The sequence below is a fragment of the Somniosus microcephalus genome, chromosome 7, assembly GCF_052327205.1.
Source record: "Somniosus microcephalus isolate GS21.2 chromosome 7, FLI_Smic_1.0, whole genome shotgun sequence".
In the NCBI taxonomy this organism is placed as follows: domain Eukaryota; kingdom Metazoa; phylum Chordata; class Chondrichthyes; order Squaliformes; family Somniosidae; genus Somniosus; species Somniosus microcephalus.
In genome coordinates, this window is record NC_140993.1 from 179,774,212 (window position 1) to 179,795,977 (window position 21,766).

The 21,766-nt window shown below is 45.8% G+C and overlaps 1 protein-coding gene across 5 annotated transcripts in view; it reads right to left on the reverse strand.

Moving 5' to 3' along the window:
- Nucleotides 1–4,244: 4,244 nt before the first annotated feature.
- sybu (syntabulin (syntaxin-interacting)) overlaps nucleotides 4,245–21,766 on the reverse strand; it is a 109,450-nt gene continuing 91,928 nt past the window's right edge. For all 5 annotated transcript variants that reach the window (XM_085993285.1, XM_085993287.1, XM_085993284.1 and 2 more), the window contains one exon: nucleotides 4,245–6,447. In XM_085993285.1, the coding sequence (XP_085849411.1) occupies nucleotides 5,229–6,447 (1,219 nt within the window). In that variant the 3' untranslated portion in view covers nucleotides 4,245–5,228. The remainder of the gene's footprint in view (nucleotides 6,448–21,766) is intronic.

Here is a 21,766-nt window from a genome sequence, read left to right on the forward strand (position 1 = left end):
TGTCCTAAATGGCTTACCCCTTTTCCTTAGACTGTGACCCCTGCTTCTGGACTCCCCTGCCACCGGGAACATCCTTCCTGCATCTAGTCTGTCGAGTCCTGTTAGAATTTTATAAGTTTCAATGAGATGCCCTCTCATTCTTCTAAACTCCAGCGAGTATAAGCCCAATCGACCCAATCTCTCCTCATACGTCATTCCTGCCATCCCAGGTATCAGTCTGGTGAATCTTCGCTGCACTCCCTCCATGGCAAGAACATCCTTCCTCAGATAAGGCAACCAAAACTGCACAGAATACACAAGGTGTGGTCTCACCAAGGCTCTGTTCATCTGCAGCAAGAGTTCCTTGTTCCTTTACTCGAACCCTCTCGCTACGAAGGCCAACATACCATTTGCCTTCTTAGCGCCTGCTGCACCTGCATGCTTACCTTTAGCGACTGGTGCACAAGGACACCTAGGTCTCGTTCCACTTCCACTTCTCCCAATCTATTGCCGTTCAGATAATAATCTGCCTTTCTGTTTTTGCCACCAAAGTGGATAACCTCGCATTTATCCACATTATACTGTATCTGCCATGCATCTGCCCAATCACCCAACCTGTCCAAATCATACTGGAGTTTCTCGGCATCCTCCTCACAGCACACACGCCCTCCCAGCTTTGTGTCGTCTGCAAATTTGGAGATGTTACATCTAGTTCCCTCGTCTAGATCATTTATATATATTGCGAATAGCTGGGGTCCTAGGACCGATCCCTGCGGTATCCCACTAGTCACTGCCTGCCACTCGGAAAAAGACCCGTTTATTCCAACTCTTTGCTTCCTGCCTGCCAACCCGTTCTCTATCCAAGTCAGTACCTTGCCCCCAATCCCATGTGCCTTAACTTTACACGCTAATCTCTTATGCGGGACCTTATCGAAAGCCTTCTGAATGTCCAAATATACCACATCCACTGGTTCTCCCTTATCTATTCTACCAGTTACATCATCAAAAAATTCGAGTAGATTAGTCAAGCACGATTGACCTTTTGTAAATCCATGTTGACTTTGTCCGATCCTGTCACTGTTTTCCAAGTGCTCTGCTATTACATCTTTTATAATGGACTCTAGCATTTTCCTCACTACCGATGTCAGGCTTACCGGTCTATAATTCCCCGTTTTCTCTCTACCATCTTTTTTGAATCGTGGGGTAACAATAGCTACCCTCCAATCCATGGGAACTGTTCCAGAGTCTCCCTAAGTACCCTAGGATGTAGATTATCAGGCCCTGGGGATTTATCGGCCTTCAATCCCGTCAATTTCCCTAACACCATTTCCGTACAAATACTGATTTCATTCAGTTCCTCCCTGTCATTAGATCCTATGTTCCCTGACATCTCTGGGAGGTTATTTGTGTCCTCCTTTTTGAAGACAGAACCAAAGTATGTATTTAATTGGTCTGCCAATTCTTTGTTCCCCATTATAAACTCCCCTGATTCTGACTGCAAGGGACCTACGCTTGACTTCACCAATCTTTTTTTCTTCACATATCTATAGAAGCTTTTACAGTCAGTTTTTATGTTCCCTGCAAGCTTACTCTCATACTCTATTTTCCCCCTCTTAATTAATCCTTTTGTCCTCCTTTGCTGAATCCTAAACTGCTCCCAATCCTCAGGTTTACTGCTTTTGTTGGCCAATTTATATGTCTTCTCCTTGGATCTTATGCTATCCCTAATTTCCCTTGTTAGCCATGGTTGAGTCACCTTTTTTGATTTATTTTTATGCCAATCAGGGATGAACAAATTCTGTAGTCCATCCATGTGATCTTTAAATGTTTGCCATTGCCTATCCACCATCAACCCTTTGAGTAACATTCGCCAATCAATCCAGCCAACTCGTGCCTCATACCATCATAGTTTCCTTTATTTAAACTCAGGACCCTAGTCTCTGAGTCAACTACTTCACTCTCCATCTTAATGAAGAATTCGATCATATTATGATCGCTCTGCCCCAAGGGGCCTTGCACAAGATTGCTAATTATCCCTTTCTCATTACATAATACCCAGTCTAAGATGGCCTGATCTCCAGTTGGTTCCTTGACATATTGGTCCAGGAAACCATCCCGTATACACTCCAGGAATTCCTCCTCCACAGTATTGTTACTAATTTGGTTAGCCCAATCTATATGTAGATTAAAGTCACCCATGATAACTGCCGTGCCCTTATTGCACGCGTTTCTAATTTCCCGTTTAACGGCATCCCTAACCTCCGCATTACTGTTTGGGGGACTGTATACAACTCCCACTAACATTTTCTGCCCCTTGGTATTTCTCAGCTCTACCCATACAGATTCTGCATCATCAGAGCTAATATCCTTCCTTAATATTGTGTTAATCTCCTCTTTAACTAGCAATGCTATCCCACCTCCTTTTCCTTTTTGCCTGTCCTCCCTGAATATTGAATACCCCTGGATGTTGAGTTCCCAACCTAGGTCACCCTGGAGCGATGTTTCTGTAATCCCAATCATATCATATCCATTTACATTCACCTTATTACGAATGCTCCTCGCATTAAGTCACAAAGCCTTCAGGCTTGTTTTTTTAACACTCTTAGACCTTTTAGAATTATTATTTACTGTGGCCATGTTTGATTTAAACCCTTGATTTCTCTGACTGCCACTTTTGCTTTTCTCCTTCCTGTCTTTTGCTTCTATCCTTGTTTCCTTTTCCTCTGTCTCCCTGCACAGGTTCCCAACCCCCTGCCATTTTAGTTTAAACCCTCCCCCACAGCACTAGCAAACACTCCCCCTAGGACATCGGTCCCGGTCCTGCCCAGGTGCAAACCGTCCAGTTTGTACTGGTTCCACCCCCCCCAGAACCGGTTCCAATGTCCCAGGAATTTGAATCCCTCTACCTTGCACCATTCCTCTAGCCATGTATTCATCTGAAATATCCTTCTATTTCTACTCTGACTAGCATGTGGCACTGGTAGCAATCCTGAGACCTTTGAGGTCCTATTTTTAAATTTACCTCCTAACTCCCTATATTCATCTTTTACCTATATCGTTGGTACCTATATGCACGACAACCTGCTGTTCAACCTCCCCTTCCAAAATGCTCTGCAGCCGCTCCGAGACATCCTTGACCCTTGCACCAGGGAGGCAACATACCATCCTGGCATCTCGTTTGCAGCCACAGAAATGCCTATCTATTCCCCTTACAATAGCATCCCCTATTACTATAGCTCTCCCACTCTTTTTCCTCCCGTCCTGTGCAGCAGAACCACCCACGGTGCCAGGAAGTTGGCTGCTGCTGTCTTCCCCTGATAAGCCATCTCCCCCAAAAATATCCAAAGCAATATATCTGTTTGAGAGGGGGATGGCCACAGGGGACCCCTGCACTACCTGCCTGCGCCTACTACTCTGCCTGGTGGTCACCAATTCCCTTCCTGCCTGTGCAGCCTTTATCTGCGGTGTGACCAACTCATTAAACGTGCTATCCACGATGTAACCACCCTTTGCGTGTAGAAGTGTTTCCTAATTTCACTCCTTTTAGGTCTGGCTCTAATTTTTAGACTATGCCCTAATCCTAGACTCCCCAACCAGCGGAAATAGTTTCTATCTACCCTATCTGTTCCCCTTAATAGCTTGAAAAATTCGATCAAATCACCCCTTAACCATCTAAATTCCAGGGAATATAACCTTAGTTTGTGTAATCTCTCCTCGTAATTTAACCCTTGAAGTCCAGGTATCATTCTGGTAAACCTACACTGCATTCCCTCCAAGGCCAATATATCCTTCCTAAGGTGTGGTGCCCAGAACTGCTAACTACTCCAGGTGTGGTCTAACCAGGCCTTTGTATAGCTGTAGCATAACTTCTACCTCCCTTGTATTCTAGTCCTCTACATATAAAGGCCAGCATTGCATTAGCCTTTTAAAAATTATTTTCTGTACCTGTTCATGACATTTTAATGATCTATGTACCTGGACCCTTTGGACCGCCACTGTTTTTAAGCTTTTTACCATTTAGAAAGTACTCTGTTCTAGCTGACGAGTTCAGCTAGAGACTATAGAAAGGTTAGTGCAGGATGGGGGGAGTCCTCTTCTGAGTTTGAGATTGAGGTACATTATGCAGCAGAGTACAGAGAGTTTTAGTCTGCATACTTGACCTGGATGTATTTGATAGGAACAATGGACCCTGATTTTAATGAGGATAAAATTCACACAAAAAAGGTTTTAAAAATTGAATTTGGACACAAGGCAAGAGACAAAAGTTCAGGTAACTTTTTGGCATGCTTTAATTTAATAAATTTATAACCTTTAATTTAGAAACATCTGAAGTACAGTAAAGAAAAGTAAAAGCAAACAATTCAGCAATATTGCACATGGCTCGAACACAACACATAAATCGTGAAAATGCTATTTTTTGTAAGCAGCAAATACATAGAAGCATCTTGTTCATTACTTTAAAACATGTCCATGGACTGTACATAGCAACACTTATACAGGTCACTGTAACATTAATCGCTCCAACTAGTTGATGCTTGTACTGATGCAACACAACAGTAATAAGAGGTTCCACGTTTCCAGTACACACTCGTGTACTACTGAAAACATACAGACAGCAAAAGGCCAAGAAGCTTTGGTTTCATCCAATTTTATCATAAACATAAAAATACAGCATAACCATTAAACTGTAGCTCCTTAAAACTGCAACAACATACACAGCTGAAACATAACAAAATCTTGAAAATTAGGTTTAAGCAGATTCTCGCGCCAGCTGCCTTAGAAGACTGAACATTCAGTATCTTCTGTTCAAAACCTTGAAGGCAGTTTTCACCATCGGGAATTAATCTGTGCTTAGAACAGTACTTTAGTAATTACAATAGTGTTTAAAATCGAGCTCTAGGCCCATACACTTAAAAAAAAAAAATACATCACTTTTCCATGCCTTCTTTAAAATGTAACCACTACTAAGTCTATTGGTATATTGCTCAGTAGTGGGTCAACTTTGGCCACTTTAATTTCTTTTTTTCTCTCACACAAGGGAAGCATTCACATTTATAAATTACCCATTCTTCAAAAGCAACTTGCAACACTGTAAACTGATATCACCTTAAGTCAAGTAATATATCTATACTTATCAACAGTGCAAATTAAACCTCAATGTGATGAAACACATCTAGCCACATACGAAGACAACTCAATAAGCTAATTCCAGTACTCTTCAAGTATCCTAAACTAAAATTTAAGTGCAATTAGTGGGATTCTTTTTTTGTAGCTGGGTGGCGAAAGAGTGTGCGAGGTGCATGGCGCAAAGAGTGCAAGGCAACCAAACAGCATCCACGCAACAGAGCACCAATGTTGTACAGTGGCTCTGTTCCTCCTCTGTGTGTGGAAAATACCCATGCCAAAGTAGGTACTACAGGTGCAGCCACTGCCAACAAATCAATAATAAAATGGCTGCTCCAATAGCTTCTCTGGCATATTGCAGATGGCTGCTCCTCTGAGACACTATATTCAGTACCATCTGTTTCATCAAACATGGATGTGAAAGTAAGTTCCGTCATATCGTTTACTGTAGACAAGTGCTGTGCTTGTTCATTGTATGTATATGCCTGAGGGCTCATGAAATGGTTAACTGATTCTAATTTAGACACCAGAATTGCAGTATTAGGATTGTTTGGAGTCAAATCCATCAAAGCATCGGTGACTACTCTTTCAAACTCTGGTGCACATGCTGCTTGACCAGCATCTGACACCCAGGTTGAAAATGTGGGGCTGACTGGGCTGTTATGCTGTGATTTCAGGATGTGTAGAATGAGTTTCTGTACATCTGGGCTATATGGTACTATGTCAGTCTGGATAGCCTGCTCCCTGACCAGCCTATTATCATCCGTCACAAAGATCATACCACTTTGAGCAGAAATCTCAAATGTTGCACTGTTAACAAGTGTTGCCTGCATTTCATTAGCTTGTGACCAAGAGCCATCTCCGGAGCTACTTTCAGCGGGTTTTGACCTCAGTATTTGGTCAAAGAGATCTGTTCTGCTTGCCATATCATCATTGGCAAGCAGACCACTATCAGCCATTTCTTCAACAGCTTGATCTTCTAGGCCCATGGCTTCAGCCATTTTTGTGTAGGTTGTGCTACGTGCCAATGACTTCACTGGTGATGGACACATGCAGTCCAGGGATGAATCATCCCTTGAAGCACCATTCTGAGCTAACTCCATGCTCTGCAGCAAAGACTCAAGTTTCTTGTTTTGGATATTAATGTCGACAAAGTATTTTTGAACCCCTTTGTCCTTCTCCACCAAACTGTTCTTCATGGTGTCAATCACCTCACGGAGTTGTTTGATCTCCTTTCGAGCTTCCTTTAGTGCCAGCTGGGCTTCAACTCGATGACATTCTTCTTCAATCCAGTCTTCACGCATGCGAGCGAGCTGGGACTTGAGATCTGCAACTTCGGATTCCCTATTGAAAGGAAAGGTTTGATAAACTTAAATAAAGTTTGGAAACTGTTAAATTTACAAAATAATATGGGTAGAGCCAAAAATGTATTGGAAACCTGGATTCCGTACAGTGTGCATGTCTGGTTTTAAGTGCTTAGAAATTGTGTAAAATCATCTGCCAATTAAACAGAGAGGATGTGTAAATTCCTGGCAACTTGCAATAAAAGACCTCAAATTAAACATATTAAATTTAAGGCTCATGTTCATAGTAACAAAACAAATAATGAGTCTTTTGAATGCACCCTAATGAAGTTTTGTATTCTGTTTTGTGGAGAAGACAATACTGGGTATTATCAGTATACTGTAGTAGAACCAGATTGGTATATGACAAGTTGGAAAATCTTTGTTGGAGCCGCAAGAAAAAGCTTTAAAAAAATAATTGTACAAATTAGCTAAAACTGTTCCAACACAACATTTTTGTGCATCATCCTCTTAAGACTCAGATTATAGTATTAAAATAAGCTTTATTCATTTATATTTAAAGTTCTTCACTAATTGAAGTTTCACTGGTTCACACACAATAACATTTTGAATAGGAAATGAAAGTGCGAAGTTTACTTTAGGTTTATTTTTTGATTTCATCCACAAAAAAATGTATAAATCCCATAATTTTAATGGACAAAAAAATCCTGCGGCCTGCTAATCTCTGTGTCCAAGTCCCCAGTACAGCCAATATTATGGACCCTGAAGTGCCAGTACTGTTCAGGCATTGTGTGTAACTGTGCTGATAATGTGAGGTCCGCTCATTTGAGTAATTTTCTGGCACCTAATTATTTGGATACAGATTTATACTGGTGCACATAACATTCTACTTGTGGTCCAGCATTTCCACCATTTGAGCCTAGAAATTACTGTTGTTAATATTAGTGTACAACGCTTAAGTCACTTCTTTGATATTCCTCGGTCTGTTACTTTAACACAAGCATCAACTCATTTATTTTAAATGAATTAATGCCTCCACTAAAACAGCAGGTGGGAGGAGTGGCATATGATCACATTAAGCTTTCAACTACTGATGTCACTAATAATAATTTCTAAGCTTTGATTGTGTTGCACAATGTTAACGCAGTTTGTTTCATGTGCTTTTAATGTTTTTGTTTACCAGAAATGCTGGCGCAATACCATTGACAAACCTTTTAACTGCTCTTCTCTCTTCCTAAAGAGTAAAACCCTAATGACATGAGGACAGAGAGTAGTGTGGCATAATGAGGAGACTTGATGCCTCCTAGCAATGGAGTGCGAGCTGTATCCAGCATTCAGCACAACTGAAATTTATTTTTGCCAAAGTATTAGTGATCTAGTACAGAATTCAACCACCCCACAATGCCAGGTCTGTATCACAGAAAATTCTACATGCACTGCGGAGATAAACATTGTAGCAGGCAGCAGTGGCACCGCTGCAAACATTATGATGAAAGAGGTACAGTACTGGGTTTTCATGCAGAGCCAATGGTGCTGGCAACCATCAGTGGTGAGCCCAATCAAAGCAGAGGTCTCGGGACCCAGACAACAATGAAGATGACAGAAAGAATGTGAATTTCTCTGTAGCAATCAACTGCTCCCAGCTCGACACTTTTCACAGGACGAGGCCGAGTTCAAGATCCAGCACTAAACAAGCAACACACAAACTTCACTTTGCCTTAACTGATAACAAGCACCAAACCATGTGCACTCTGGTCATGTCCACATATCCAGTTCTTCTGGAAGAAGATCCGAGAGGCTACCAGGACCAAGATGGGTCTCCATGTTCCTAGATTTCACCCCATGACTACTTGGTCTGCTTTCAACAAGAGTGTTCCACAGTTTGTGGACTTGCTCACAATTTCACAATAAAACATGGGAACAAAGCAACTGCAGAATATTTGCCAGTCTGAGCAAGTGATGCATGGGCTGTGCATGGAACTGATAAACACTGTGAGGCATAGGCTCACTTTCTACAGGCCCATTACATCCACAGCCCCCCTAATCTTACATAGCTGAGGGGAGCCAAAGTCCATTGTTTGATCAAAGAGACTCCACCCTCCCACATCAGCATCCTAAAATATTATACAGTGCCCAAATCCTCACCACAACCACCTGTCAGCTTCCCTGACCCAACTTCCTCACCTGACTCAAGTCTCTCTCTAACAAGTAACGATCTGGCTCTATAAATCCTCAATACTAAAAGGTACATATACCTCATTGTATATATCTGCAGACACCATGTAATATAACCTGTAATGTATTATAACCTCACAAAATTGTGTAATTGTGAATCCAAAAACTTTAATCAAAAATTGGTGACATGTTTTCTACATTTCTTCACAGTTCTCCACCATTTATTTTATCTATGGGAGACAGCAGTACACAATAGGGCAAACAGAGTCAAAGAACTGGGAAAGATTTAAAAAAATGAAAGGCAAAAACTCATTCTGTGAATGCGACAAGAACAATATAATAGAACATTTTGAAATAATAAGTTTTCAATGATTTTTGAGGGAAAAGATGGAATGTGATAATGATGGAAGAGGACAATGTGCAAAGGTTCCACAAGCCACAGCAAAATGGATAAGTAACATCGCCTACCTGATGGATCTGCACTGTGATATAACTATCTGTCACCAGAACTCAGTGGCCTAGAAATTCCATACCTGAGCGCTGGCCATTAACGCTGGTTTGCTGGAAAAAAATGGCGGCTGCCTTGTTTACGGCCTCCTATGGCGCAGGGCACAACAGCCACCATTTTGGTAAGGGCCATGACGCTGTCTTTGACATAGCACATGGTGCTGGCCCCTGAAATGTAAATGAGCAAATTGCAACACCTGACTTGACGCCTCGCTCTATTTCACGCAGGGTCCCAAATACGCTTAGAAAAGCGTGCATGAAGGAGCCCTGCAGAGACGCCGTCAGTGCTTCTTAAAGGGACACACACATCTTTCAATTAAGTTTGGATTCAAGCTTTTGGACTTTTAAAAACATATTTTATATTGATGTAGTGGCTTGGTGTAATAGATGTTAACAGTTTTTTTTAAGTGTGCAGGGAGTGCTGCCAGACGCTTGAGAAGACAGCAAATGCTGGAAATACTCAGCAGGTCAGGCAGCATCTGTGGAGAGAGAAACAGAGTTCACGTCTCAGGTCAAGATGCTGCCTGACCTGCTGAATATTTTCAGCATTTTCCGTTTTTATTTCAGATTTCCAGCATCCACTCGCAGAGGGAAGAGGAAGACACAGAAGAGGAAGATGCAGAAGAGAAGGGAGCAGAAGAGGAAGAAGCAGAAGAGGAGGAAGCGGAAGGAAGGATGCAACTCAGACAGCCCATTGCTGGCCGGGATATCCGGGATGGAATCATCCGCATGTGGTACCAGTGACCACAACCCCAATTTCCCTGTCAACATTTGTTCCACACCTTACCTTCCCTCTGTTACTGATCATCACTGTGTCCTCTTGGCCACAATGCTAAATAAAAGCCACCACAAAGCAAGCTTTCCAATCAAACTTTATGGGGAAAAATTCAGTTGTTTGTGCCTCCCGTTAGTGCCTTAAGAGGGCACTAATGAGGCGCAAAGCAACTAGCGCCCGGGCGCGGCGATGTTTGCGTCGCTCATGAAATTAACTAGACATTTTTCGGTGGCGCTAAACACTACCGCCACGATCTCCTATGCCGGCAGATTGTGACGTCAGTCGAGTGCGCAACGCCCCGTTAGTGCCCCGCACCAGATATTGAGTGGCGCCCCCTGCCTTACCACCTGCCGCTAGCAACGACAGGTTGAGGGGAGCGTTATGCTGTCAGAAAGGGACTAGGGGAGCACTATTTAAAGGCGACCGCTTCCTGCCTTTTTTTGTCGGTGTCATTTTTGCACCACGCATTCTGAGAGAGAGTGAGAGACGTCTGGAGAGATTCAACGCTTTGTGAAGGAGTTTTGGGTACTGAGCAGCACTTTGCAGGTTTATTTTGATTTGCCCTTCCTTGCTTCACCAGCGCTCTGAGGTAGCGCCTCGCTCCTCGGCCTTTGCGCCTTAAGACAGGTGTGAAGTGCCTGATTTAGCGCTCCAATCACCTACAGGGGCGATAAAAGCCAAGTTTGCTGTCGGAGGCGATAATTAGCGGCAGGCGCTAAACTTTGCGCACGGCCGATAATGGCGTCCCAAATGGAGCGATACCGAATTTTTCCCCCTATACATCTAGCCATCCAATATGACATCAAGAAATCAACTAATCGCCCTTGTGCATTCCCTTAGTGACTGTCGTGCATGTGCCTTTGCCTATCCTAGTGATGTTACGCAGTGCTACCTCAGTGCCTGCAGCATGGCTGGTGGAAGGCTGCTGACTTTCAGTGGAGGACACTGCATATGACCTTGGAGAATGGCCTTGAGGAGCTGGTGGCTGGGAATGTGAAATCGAGTGAAGGTGTTTCTTCTTCACTTTCCTCTCCCTCTTCTTGGTCAACCACTGGCTGGGCAGGTTAGATTTCTTGGGTGTCTGAAATGAGGAAGGCACACAGGTAGAGATGTGGTGAGGGGAAGGCGGGAAAGCAAGAGCTGCATGCTTACACCATGCGCACCTTGTAAACCAGAAGATATTGTGGGTTGAGGGGGAAGTGGGATGTGAGAAGGAGAATAACATATGAGGATACCAGCATCTTGTATCCTTTCAGCCCCGCCGCTGGCCAAGGTCTCAGCCATGCCCCTGCCAAGAATGGCCAGTACCGTCTCCTCCAAGGGGGCGAAGTGAAGCTAGGAATGTGAGGTGTGCCTCGTGTTTGGTACAGATTGTTGGTAGGTGAGTGATGGGGGGATCGGCATGTTTGATAATGCTCCTGTGAAGCGCCTTGGGACGTTTTATAAGGTTATAGGTGCTATATAAATGCAAGTTGTTGTTAACTAGTTCATTCAATTATTAGCTCACGATGCGGTCTCCTCTACATTGGGGAGACCAAATGCAGATTGGACAATCGCTTTGCGGAACACCTCCGTTCAGTCCGTAAGGGTGACCCTGAGCTTCCGGTCGCCTGTCACTTTAATTCTCCGCTTCGCTCCCACTCTGATCTCTCTGTCCTCGGCCTATTACATTGTTCCAATGCAGCTCAACGTAAGCTTGAGGAACAGCACCTCATCTTTCGATTAGGCACTTTACAGCCCTCTGGACTCAACATGGAGTTCAACAATTTCAAACTATAACTCCTGCCCCCATTTTTCATGCTGTATGATTTTGCCATTCCCATTTGCAACATTTTATTTTTGCTGCCTCTTACAAAAGCACAGATTGTTCCTTCAATTCCTAACCCCCCCCCCCCCCCCAAGCCCATCTCTGCACCTGCTTAATATGTTACATCTCCAGCTTTTTCCAGTACTGATGAAGGGTCCCAGACCTGAAACGTGAACTCTGTTTCTCTCTCCATGGATGCTGCCTGGCCTGCTGAGTTTTTCCAGTGTTTTTTGTTGTTATTTCAGATTTCCAGCATCCGCAGTATTTTGCTATTCCATTCAATTATTTAGTTAATTTCATCTCTTGGACTTTAAAAAAAAAGCTGGATACAGATTAATGTGGTAGGGAACATGTTCAAGATAGGTAGGAAGTATGCAGTAGTTCTGAGGAGAGGCTGTGTGGTTTGAAACTGTTAAAAGGGTGGTTCCAGAATCTGAAAGGTATGGGAGGGTCGCGGAGAGGCTGTGATGGAAATTGAATGGTATTGAGGTCTAAGGGCATTGGGCGGGGAATCTTTTGGTGTTGTGAGGGGTTCCAAAGTGTGGGAGTAGAGGGAGTGGTGCAACAGTGATAGGATGGGGGGCTTTGGGTTGTGACAGTGCTCGGAAGGTAGTGCTGGGGTGTGATGTTGGGATCTCAGTCCTCAGGCGTAGCATTATTGGAAAGGCTGGGATCATGGGGTGTGAGCACTGGATGTAATGGAAAGGTGTTGGTGGGGTGGGGTGGGGTGGGGTGGGGGTTCCTGGTGTTTTAAGTGGACTACCAAGATCTAGTAAGACTGGGAGTGGGCGACCAGGCATGTGGCACGAGTTGGATAGAGGTACTGAGGTACTGGAGCATAGGGAAGGGGATCCTTGCAGTGGGCACTTTTCTATCACCATGCAGCCTGGATGCCAAACTTTTGAAACAAAAGCACTCGCATGAGTGGTCAAGGTCAGTGAATTCATCTTCAAATGCCATATCCCACCAACTGCACCACTAGTATCAGACACTACTCACTTCACCATACCCCATTCACTCACCTTCCAACAACCCCTATCAATCACGCGCATATCTCACATTCATAGCTTCACCTCACCCGCACACACTTAGCACTGCTGTAAGCCTCACACCCACAGCCAGTTATTCAACCATGACAGGCACATCACCCAAACATATTGCAATACATTCACTGACACACTTCCCTCTCTCTTGCAAGACAAGGTGGCTCATAATTGCAGGCAGCAGAGGATACCCGCAGTGAGACAGGCATGCCTGCATAACCTTGCCCTAATGGAGAAGATGGTGCTGGAGATCATTGGAGCCGCCAATGCTGAGTCCGTGGCGAGCAGTGCAGCCGAAACACTGCAAGATGATTGTATCCTCATATCTAATACTCCTTCTCACATCCCACTTCCCACTCATCCCACTATCTCTTCTTTTTTACAAGCTGCAGATGGTGTAAGCATGCACCTCTTGCTTTCCCCCCTCACCTCACCACTACCCTACCCTGTGCCTTTCTCCTTTCAGATAACTAAGAACTCCAATCTGGCCAGGCAGTGGTGGAGGAGCAGGAACTGCAAAAGGAAGAAGGCAGTGATGCTGAAGACACAACACCATCAATTGATTGGATTCAGAGAGAAAACATCTGGAGCTAGGATTCAGAGAGAGGAAACAGCTGGAGCAAGGATTCAGAGAGGAAATGGCTGGAGCAAGGATTCAGAGAGAGGGGAAACATCGAGAGCAAGGATTCAGACAGAGGGGGAACAGATGGAGCAAGGATTCAGAGAGGAAACAGCTGGAGCTAGGATTCAGAGAGAGGGGAAACATCAGGAGCTAGGATTCAGAGAGAGGGGAAACAGCTGGAGCTAGGATTCAGAGAGAGGGGAAACAGCTGGCGCAAGGATTCAGAGAGGAAATGGCTGGAGCAACGATTCAGAGAGAGGGGAAACATCGGGAGCTAGGATTCAGAGAGGGGAAACAACTGGAGCAAGGATTCAGAGAGAGAGGAAACAGCTGGAGCTAGGATTCAGAGGGAACAGCTGGAGCTAGGATTCAGAGAGAACAGCTGGAGCAAGGATTCAGAGAGAGAGGAAACAGCTGGAGCTAGGATTCAGAGAGAACAGCTGGCGCAGGGATTCAGAGAGAGAGGAAACAGCTGGAGCTAGGATTCAGAGAGAGAGGAAACAGCTGGAGCTAGGATTCAGAGAGAGGAAACAGCTGGAGCAAGGATTCAGAGAGGAAACAGCTGGAGCAAGGATTCAGGGAGAGGAAACATCTGGAGCTAGGATTCAGAGAGAGGAAACAGCTGGAGCTAGGATTCAGAGAAAGGGGAAACAGCTAGAGCTAGGATTCAGAGAAGAAACAGCTGGAGCTAGGATTCAGAGAGAAGAAACAGCTGGAGCTAGGATTCAGAGAGAGGAAACAGCTGGAGCTAGGATTCAGAGAAAGTGGAAACAGCTGGAGCTAGGATTCAGAGAGAGGGGAAACAGCTGGAGCTAGGATTCAGAGAGAGGGGAAACAGCTGGAGCTAGGATTCAGAGAGAGGAAACAGCTGGAGCAAGGATTCAGAGAGAGAGAACAGCAGGAGCTGGGATTCAGAGGGAGAGGAAACAGCTGGAGCAAGGATTCAGAGAGGGGAAACAGCTGGAGCTAGGATTCAGAGAGGGGAAACAGCTGGAGCAAGGATTCAGCGAGAGGGGAAACAGCTGGAGCAAGGATTCAGAGAGAAGGGAAACAGCTGGAGCTAGGATTCAGAGAGGGGAAACAGCTAGAGCAAGGATTCAGAGAGAGGGGAAACAGCTGGAGCTAGGATTCAGAGAGAGGGGAAACAGCTGGAGCAAGGATTCAGAGAGGGGAAACAGCTGGAGCTAGGATTCAGAGAGGGGAAACAGCTGGAGCAAGGATTCAGAGAGGGGAAACAGCTGGAGCAAGGATTCAGAGAGAGAACAGCTGGAGCTAGGATTCAGAGAGAGGGGAAACAACTGGAGCTAGGATTCAGAGAGAGAGAACATCGGGAGCTAGGATTCAGAGAGAGAGGAAACAACTGGAGCAAGGATTCAGAGAGAGGAAACAGCTGGAGCAAGGACTCAGAGGAAACAGCTGGAGCAAGGATTCAGAGAGGGGGAACAGCTGGAGCTAGGATTCAGAGAGAGGAAACAACGGGAGCAAGGATTCAGAGAGGGGAAACAACGGGAGCAAGGATTCAGAGAGAGGAAACAGCTGGAGCTAGGATTCAGAGAGGGGAAACAACTGGAGCAAGGATTCAGAGAGAGAGGAAACAGCTGGAGCAAGGATTCAGAGAGGGGAAACAGCTGGAGCAAGGATTCAGAGAGGGGAAACAGCTGGAGCAAGGATTCAGAGAGAGGAAACAGCTGGAGCTAGGATTCAGAGAGAACAGCTGGAGCAAGGATTCAGAGAGAGAGGAAACAGCTGGAGCTAGGATTCAGAGAGAACAGCTGGAGCAGGGATTCAGAGAGAGAGGAAACAGTTGGAGCTAGGATTCAGAGAGGAAACAGCTGGAGCTAGGATTCAGAGAGAGAGGAAACAGCTGGAGCAAGGATTCAGAGAGAGGAAACAGCTGGAGTAAGGATTCAGAGAGGAAACAGCTGGAGCTAGGATTCAGAGAGAGAGGAAACAGCTGGAGCAAGGATTCAGAGAGAGAGGAAACAGCTGGAGTAAGGATTCAGAGAGGAAACAGCTGGAGTTAGGATTCAGAGGGGAAACAGCTCGAGCTAGGATTCAGAGAGGAAACAGCTGGAGCAAGGATTCAGAGAGGAAACAGCTGGAGCAAGGATTCAGAGAGAGAGGAAACAGCTGGAGCTAGGATTCAGAGAGAGGAAACAGCTGGAGCTAGGATTCAGAGAGAGGAAACAGCTGGAGCAAGGATTCAGAGAGGAAACAGCTGGAGCAAGGATTCAGAGAGAGGAAACATCTGGAGCTAGGATTCAGAGAGAGAGGAAACAGCTGGAGCTAGGATTCAGAGAAAGGGGAAACAGCTGGAGCTAGGATTCAGAGAGAAGAAACAGCTGGAGCTAGGATTCAGAGAAAGTGGAAACAGCTGGAGCTAGGATTCAGAGAGAGGGGAAACAGCTGGAGCTAGGATTCAGAGAGAGAGAACAGCAGGAGCTGGGATTCAGAGAGAGAGGAAACAGCTGGAGCAAGGATTCAGGGAGGGGAAACAGCTGGAGCAAGGATTCAGAGAGAGGGGAAACAGCTGGAGCTAGGATTCAGAGAGGGGAAACAGCTGGAGCAAGGATTCAGAGAGAGGGGAAACAGCTGGAGCTAGGATTCAGAGAGAGGGGAAACAGCTGGAGCAAGGATTCAGAGAGAGGTGAAACAGCTGGAGCTAGGATTCAGAGAGAGGGGAAACAGCTGGAGCAAGGATTCAGAGAGAGGGGAAACAGCTGGAGCTAGGATTCAGAGAGAGGGGAAACAGCTGGAGCAAGGATTCAGAGAGGGGAAACAGCTGGAGCAAGGATTCAGAGAGGGGAAACAGCTGGAGCAAAGATTCAAAGAGAGGGGAAACAGCTGGAGCAAGGATTCAGAGAAACAGCTGGAGCAAGGATTCAGAGAGAGAGGAAACAGCTGGAGCTAGGATTCAGAGAGAGAGGAAACAGCTGGAGCTAGGATTCAGAGAGAGGAAACAGCTGGAGCTAGGATTCAGAGAGGAAACAGCTGGAGCTAGGATTCAGAGAGGAAACATCTGGAGCTAGGATTCAGAGAAAGGGGAAACAGCTGGAGCTAGGATTCAGAGAGAGGAAACAGCTGGAGCTAGGATTCAGAGAGGGGAAACAGCTGGAGCTAGGATTCAGAGAAAGTGGAAACAGTTGGAGCTAGGATTCAGAGAGGGGAAACAGCTGGAGCTAGGATTCAGAGAGGAAACATCTGGAGCTAGGATTCAGAGAAAGGGGAAACAGCTGGAGCTAGGATTCAGAGAGAGGAAACAGCTGGAGCTAGGATTCAGAGAGGGGAAACAGCTGGAGCTAGGATTCAGAGAAAGTGGAAACAGTTGGAGCTAGGATTCAGAGAGGGGAAACAGCTGGAGCTAGGATTCAGAGAGGTAACAGCTGGAGCAAGGGTTCAGAGTGGAAACAGCTGGAGCAAGGGTTCAGAGAGGAAACAGCTGGAGCAAGGATTCAGAGAGAGGGGAAACAGCCGGAGCTAGGATTCAGAGAGAGGGGAAACAGCTGGAGCAAGGATTCAGAGAGAGGGGAAACAGCTGGAGCAAGGATTCAGAGAGAGGGGAAACAGCTGGAGCAAGGATTCAGAGAGGGGAAACAGCTGGAGCAAGGATTCAGAGAGGGGAAACAGCTGGAGCAAGGATTCAGAGAGGGGAAACAGCTGGAGCAAGGATTCAGAGAGAGGGGAAACAGCTGGAGCAAAGATTCAAAGAGAGGGGAAACAGCTGGAGCAAGGATTCAGAGAAACAGCTGGAGCAAGGATTCAGAGAGAGAGGAAACAGCTGGAGCTAGGATTCAGAGAGAGAGTGTTAAGTCTGTGTGTTCTAGTTACTGTTAATAAGAATCACTGCACACAGACCACAAGAGTAAATTCAACAGGTCTTTACTAGTCGGAGGTCAGGCTGAACTGCCCAATAAATCATTACACAGCACTTATATACCAGTGTGGTCACCACCGGTATTACAGTATACAGCAGCCAAGATAGAGTAGTGCATCTCTTAAAATAGTTCTCTTAAAGGTGGAACGGTTACATACACCACAATCCTCCCTTTTTAGCTTAACAGTATATATTCCCCATTAAACATAACATAATAACATATATACACAACTTCATGTAAAAACAGTTCACAGATTCAGTCTCTGAGGAGGCCTCCTGATCCGAGACGGATAACGCCTTTCAGGGGTCTCTGGTTCTCGTTGCTGGGGTGACTCATCTAGTTGATCCCCTATGGATAGGACATCATCATCAGGTATATTCACTTCTGAGGTAGATGCTTCAGGTTCACTAACTTCCTCCACGGTTGTCTCTGTCGTAACCATGGGCTCGACCCTTGTTCTCAATCCCACCAGTTGGTCAGCATGACGCCGTATTACATTTTCACCAACATCTACCGTGTACATCAGGGGTCCTTGTCTGGCCCGAATTGTTCCAGATTGCCATTTGTCGTTTTTATAGTCCCTGGCTAACACCGGTTGTCCTATTTCAAAACTCCGAGTGGGCTTGTTATTGATATGCTGGAACTGTTTGTTTTCGACTTCCCTCCGCACATTTGGTTTTAACAAGTCCAACCTGGACCGCAACCTCCTGTTATAGAACATCATGGCAGGACTTTGGTTTGTTGTTGCATGGGTGGCGTTTCGATATGCCAGTAGGAAATTGTCCACCTTGTGTTGCAGTGGAATCTGATCTTCGCTCATGGCCTTTATTGCCTTTTTGAACGTCTGTACAAACCTCTCAGCCAGCCCATTCGTAGCTGGATGATATGGGGCAGAGGTATAATGTTTCACCCCATTCTTCTTCAGGAATTTCTGGAATTCCTCTGACACGAACTGTGGTCCGTTGTCTGAACATATTTGCTCTGGCAATCCATTTCTTGCAAATATCGTTCTTAGCACCGCGATCATCTTCTCCGAGGTAGTGGTAGTCATTTTAATCACTTCTGGCCATTTAGAATGTGCGTCCACCGCAATTAAAAACATGGAGTCCATGAATGGACCAGCAAAGTCAACATGTACACGTTGCCATGGGGTTGAAGGCCATTCCCATGGATGCAGCGGTGCAATTGGAGGTGCATTTTGGACTTTTTGGCACCCTGAGCAGCTTTTCGTCAGATCCTCTATCTGTTGGTCGATACCCGGCCACCGCACATAAGCCCCAGCAAGGCTTTTCATCTTGACTCCCCCCAGATGACCTTCATGTAGTTCTTTTAGAACTCTCTCTCTTAACTTAGGAGGGATAATCACCCTTGTTCCATACATCAATGTTCCCTGACAGATGGACAGCTGTTCTCGTCTTGCTGAGAATGCCGGTAACAGTGGATCACCATGGGCTAGCCATCCCTTTACTGTCAATTCGTAGACCCGGGACAGTGTCGGGTCATTCCTAGTCTCCCTTTCAATATTTGCATTGGTGACAGGTAAACATTCGATGATGGTCGAGTGAAATAACTCCACCGGGTCAACCGTTGGTGCCTCCTCCTCAGTAGGTAGTGGCAGGCGCGACAGCCCATCAGCATTACCATGCTGCTTTGTACCTTTGAATTCTATCTGATATTGATGTGCCCCTAGGAAAAGGGACCATCTCTGGAGCCTCTGTGCTGTCATCACTGAAACACCCTTCTTAGGGTTAAAAATTGATACCAACGGCTGGTGGTCTGTCAGCAGTGTAAACTTCTGGCCCTGCAGGTAATGATTAAACTTCTTTACTCCCCACACAAGGCTGAGAGCCTCCCTATCTATCTGAGCATAGTTGCGCTCAGCGGAGGTCAATGATCTGGATGCAAATGCGACTGGCCTTTCCAAGCCATTTGGCAACTTGTGTGAGAGTACTGCTCCAATACCATAAGGAGAAGCATCACAAGCTAAACGAATAGGTAGCGTTGGGTTGAAGTGAGCCAACACTTCCCCTGAGGTGATCAATGCCTTGCTTTTGCGAAAGGCCTTCTTACAGTCCTCGCTCCACTTCCATGGTACTTCTTTCTGCAAAAGAGCGTTCAGCGGGTGCAGCACCGTGGATAGATTTGGCAGAAACTTATGGTAATAGTTAATCAACCCTAGGAACGACCTCAACTGGGATACATTTTCCGGAGCGGGAGCCTTCACAACAGCTTCGATCTTGTCAGGTGACTTGTGCAGCCCCTCCTGGTCAATGACATGACCACAGTACGAGATCCGTTTCTGAAAGAACTCACATTTCTGGCGATTAACTCGAAGTCCATATTCCTTCAATCTGGTGAGCACCAGTTTCAAATTTGCAAGGTGTTCCTCATCGTCATCTCCTGTAATCAGGATATCGTCCAAGTAACATTGAGTGCTTGAAATTCCCTGTAATACCTGCTCCATGGCCCTCTGCCAAATTGCTGGAGCCGAAGCCACTCCAAAAACCAGTCTATTATATCGATACAAGCCTCTGTGCGTGTTGATTGTGAGATACTGGCGCGACTCTTCCTCAACTTCCATCTGTAAGTACGCTTGCGCCAGGTCTATCTTGGTGAAGTGTTTCCCGCCAGACAATGAAGCAAAGATATCCTCAATCCGCGGAAGCGGATATTGCACCGTGTGAAGCACCGGATTAACCGTGATCTTGAAGTCTCCACAGATGCGGACCGTCCCCGGTTCCCCTGGCTTGTTACTCGATGAACGCTTCATGACGGGAACAATGGGCGTGGCCCACTCACTCCAGTCCACCTTAGACAGTACTCCTGAACGTTCTAGCCCTTCCAGCTCAGCTTCCACAGCAGGTCGTATCGCATAAGGTACCGGTCTGGCTTTGAAAAATTTTGGGTTTGCATGTTCTGCAATCTTGATTTTTGCCGTAATTCCTCTCAGTGTTCCCAGTCCCTGTTGGAACACCTCTTTAACCTCATCCAATATTCTGGACAATCGTTCAGGTTTGACATCTTTTTTTCCGGAATCTACCGTTATTGCTTTTAGGGAGTGCCAGTCCATATTTATTTTCCTGATCCACTCCCGTCCCAGAAGTGGTGGACCTCCCTCAGGTAGTACATATATGTCCATTCCTTGGCGTTCTTTGCCCTTGTGTACCACCTTGACTTTTATCTTTCCGATGGGGTATACTCTTTGCCCCGTGTATGTCTGCAATACTATCTCCGTATCCCGTAGGGGAATATGTGTGAATAACCTTTTGTAATCTTGCTTATTCATGACCGTTAATGCCGATCCGGTGTCCAATTCCATCTTCACTTGGACTCCTGCTATCTGAAGTGTGACCCAGATAGTTTGTAGGTCAGCTTCCTTACTCACATTGTGAATTCTCAGACTACCCAGTTCCTTGCTGTTGGAGTCCGAATCCGAATTCTGTTCATCCGAACTCTTCTCAGCCACCTTATGTACCTTTCTGCACTTTTCCTGCGGTGACTTTTTGTTGCTGGTCTTCTTTCCTGACCGGCATACTTTGGCTATGTGACCAAGCTTGCCACATTTTCTACATTCCTGATTTTTAAACCAGCATTGGTTCTGATCGTGTGTTGTCTTTCCACAACGATAACATTTCGCTGTACCCAAAGCCATTTGATCTACGCTGAGTACCGCTGCCTTCAGCTGCATTTCCGCAGTGCCTCTCGCTGCGGCTTCGTGCGATGCTGCAATAGTGACAGCCTTATCAAGTGTAAGATCATTCTCTTCAAGCAGCCGCTTTTGTGTTCCTTCTTTCGACAATCCACACACGAATTTCTCTCTCAGTGCCTCTGTCAGTCTTTCCCCAAACTGACAGTATTTCGCTAGCTTACGCAGTTCAATTAAATACTCCGCGTTGCTTTCCTCTTTCAGTTGCGTTCTCGCATAAAATTTAAATCGTTCCGCTAACATCAGCGGTGTGGGGTTCAAATGATTTCTCAGGACAGCAACAATATTAGCGAAAGCCTGATCCGCCGGTTTAGCTGGTGATAGAAGATGCTTCAATAGCCCGTATGTCTTCGCACCCATTGAGTTTAGTAAGGTTAGTGCTTTATCTTCATCTGATATTTTATTTGCCTTACAATAAATCTCTATGCGTTCTACATACGTGGCCCAATCTTCAACATCGGGATCGAAATCGTTGATGTTACCACGCTTAGGCATCCTCGCAATCTTCTTGAGAAACAAAAAGAAATTTTTCTTTTATTTTTTTTTCAAAATGGCGGTTTCCCGCGCTTGTCTTCTTCCCCCGCCTACGAAAATGGCGGCTTCCCGCGTTTGCCTTTCTCCCCCGCTGGCTGTAATGGCGATTGCCGTATTGCTGCGTTCGCCCTCCCCAGCGGTTCTCAAATCGTGCCTCCCAGCCCCTCTTGCAGTCCGGTCCTTTCCCCCGGCTGCGGCCGAGTTCTCCGCGGTTTAAAAATTTTTTTTTATCCCGCGCCTCGCGGCCTCGGTAGCTGCCCGGCCTTTTTCCCTGGTCACGGTCGAGCTCTCTCTCGACGCTGTTGCGTCTCCCAG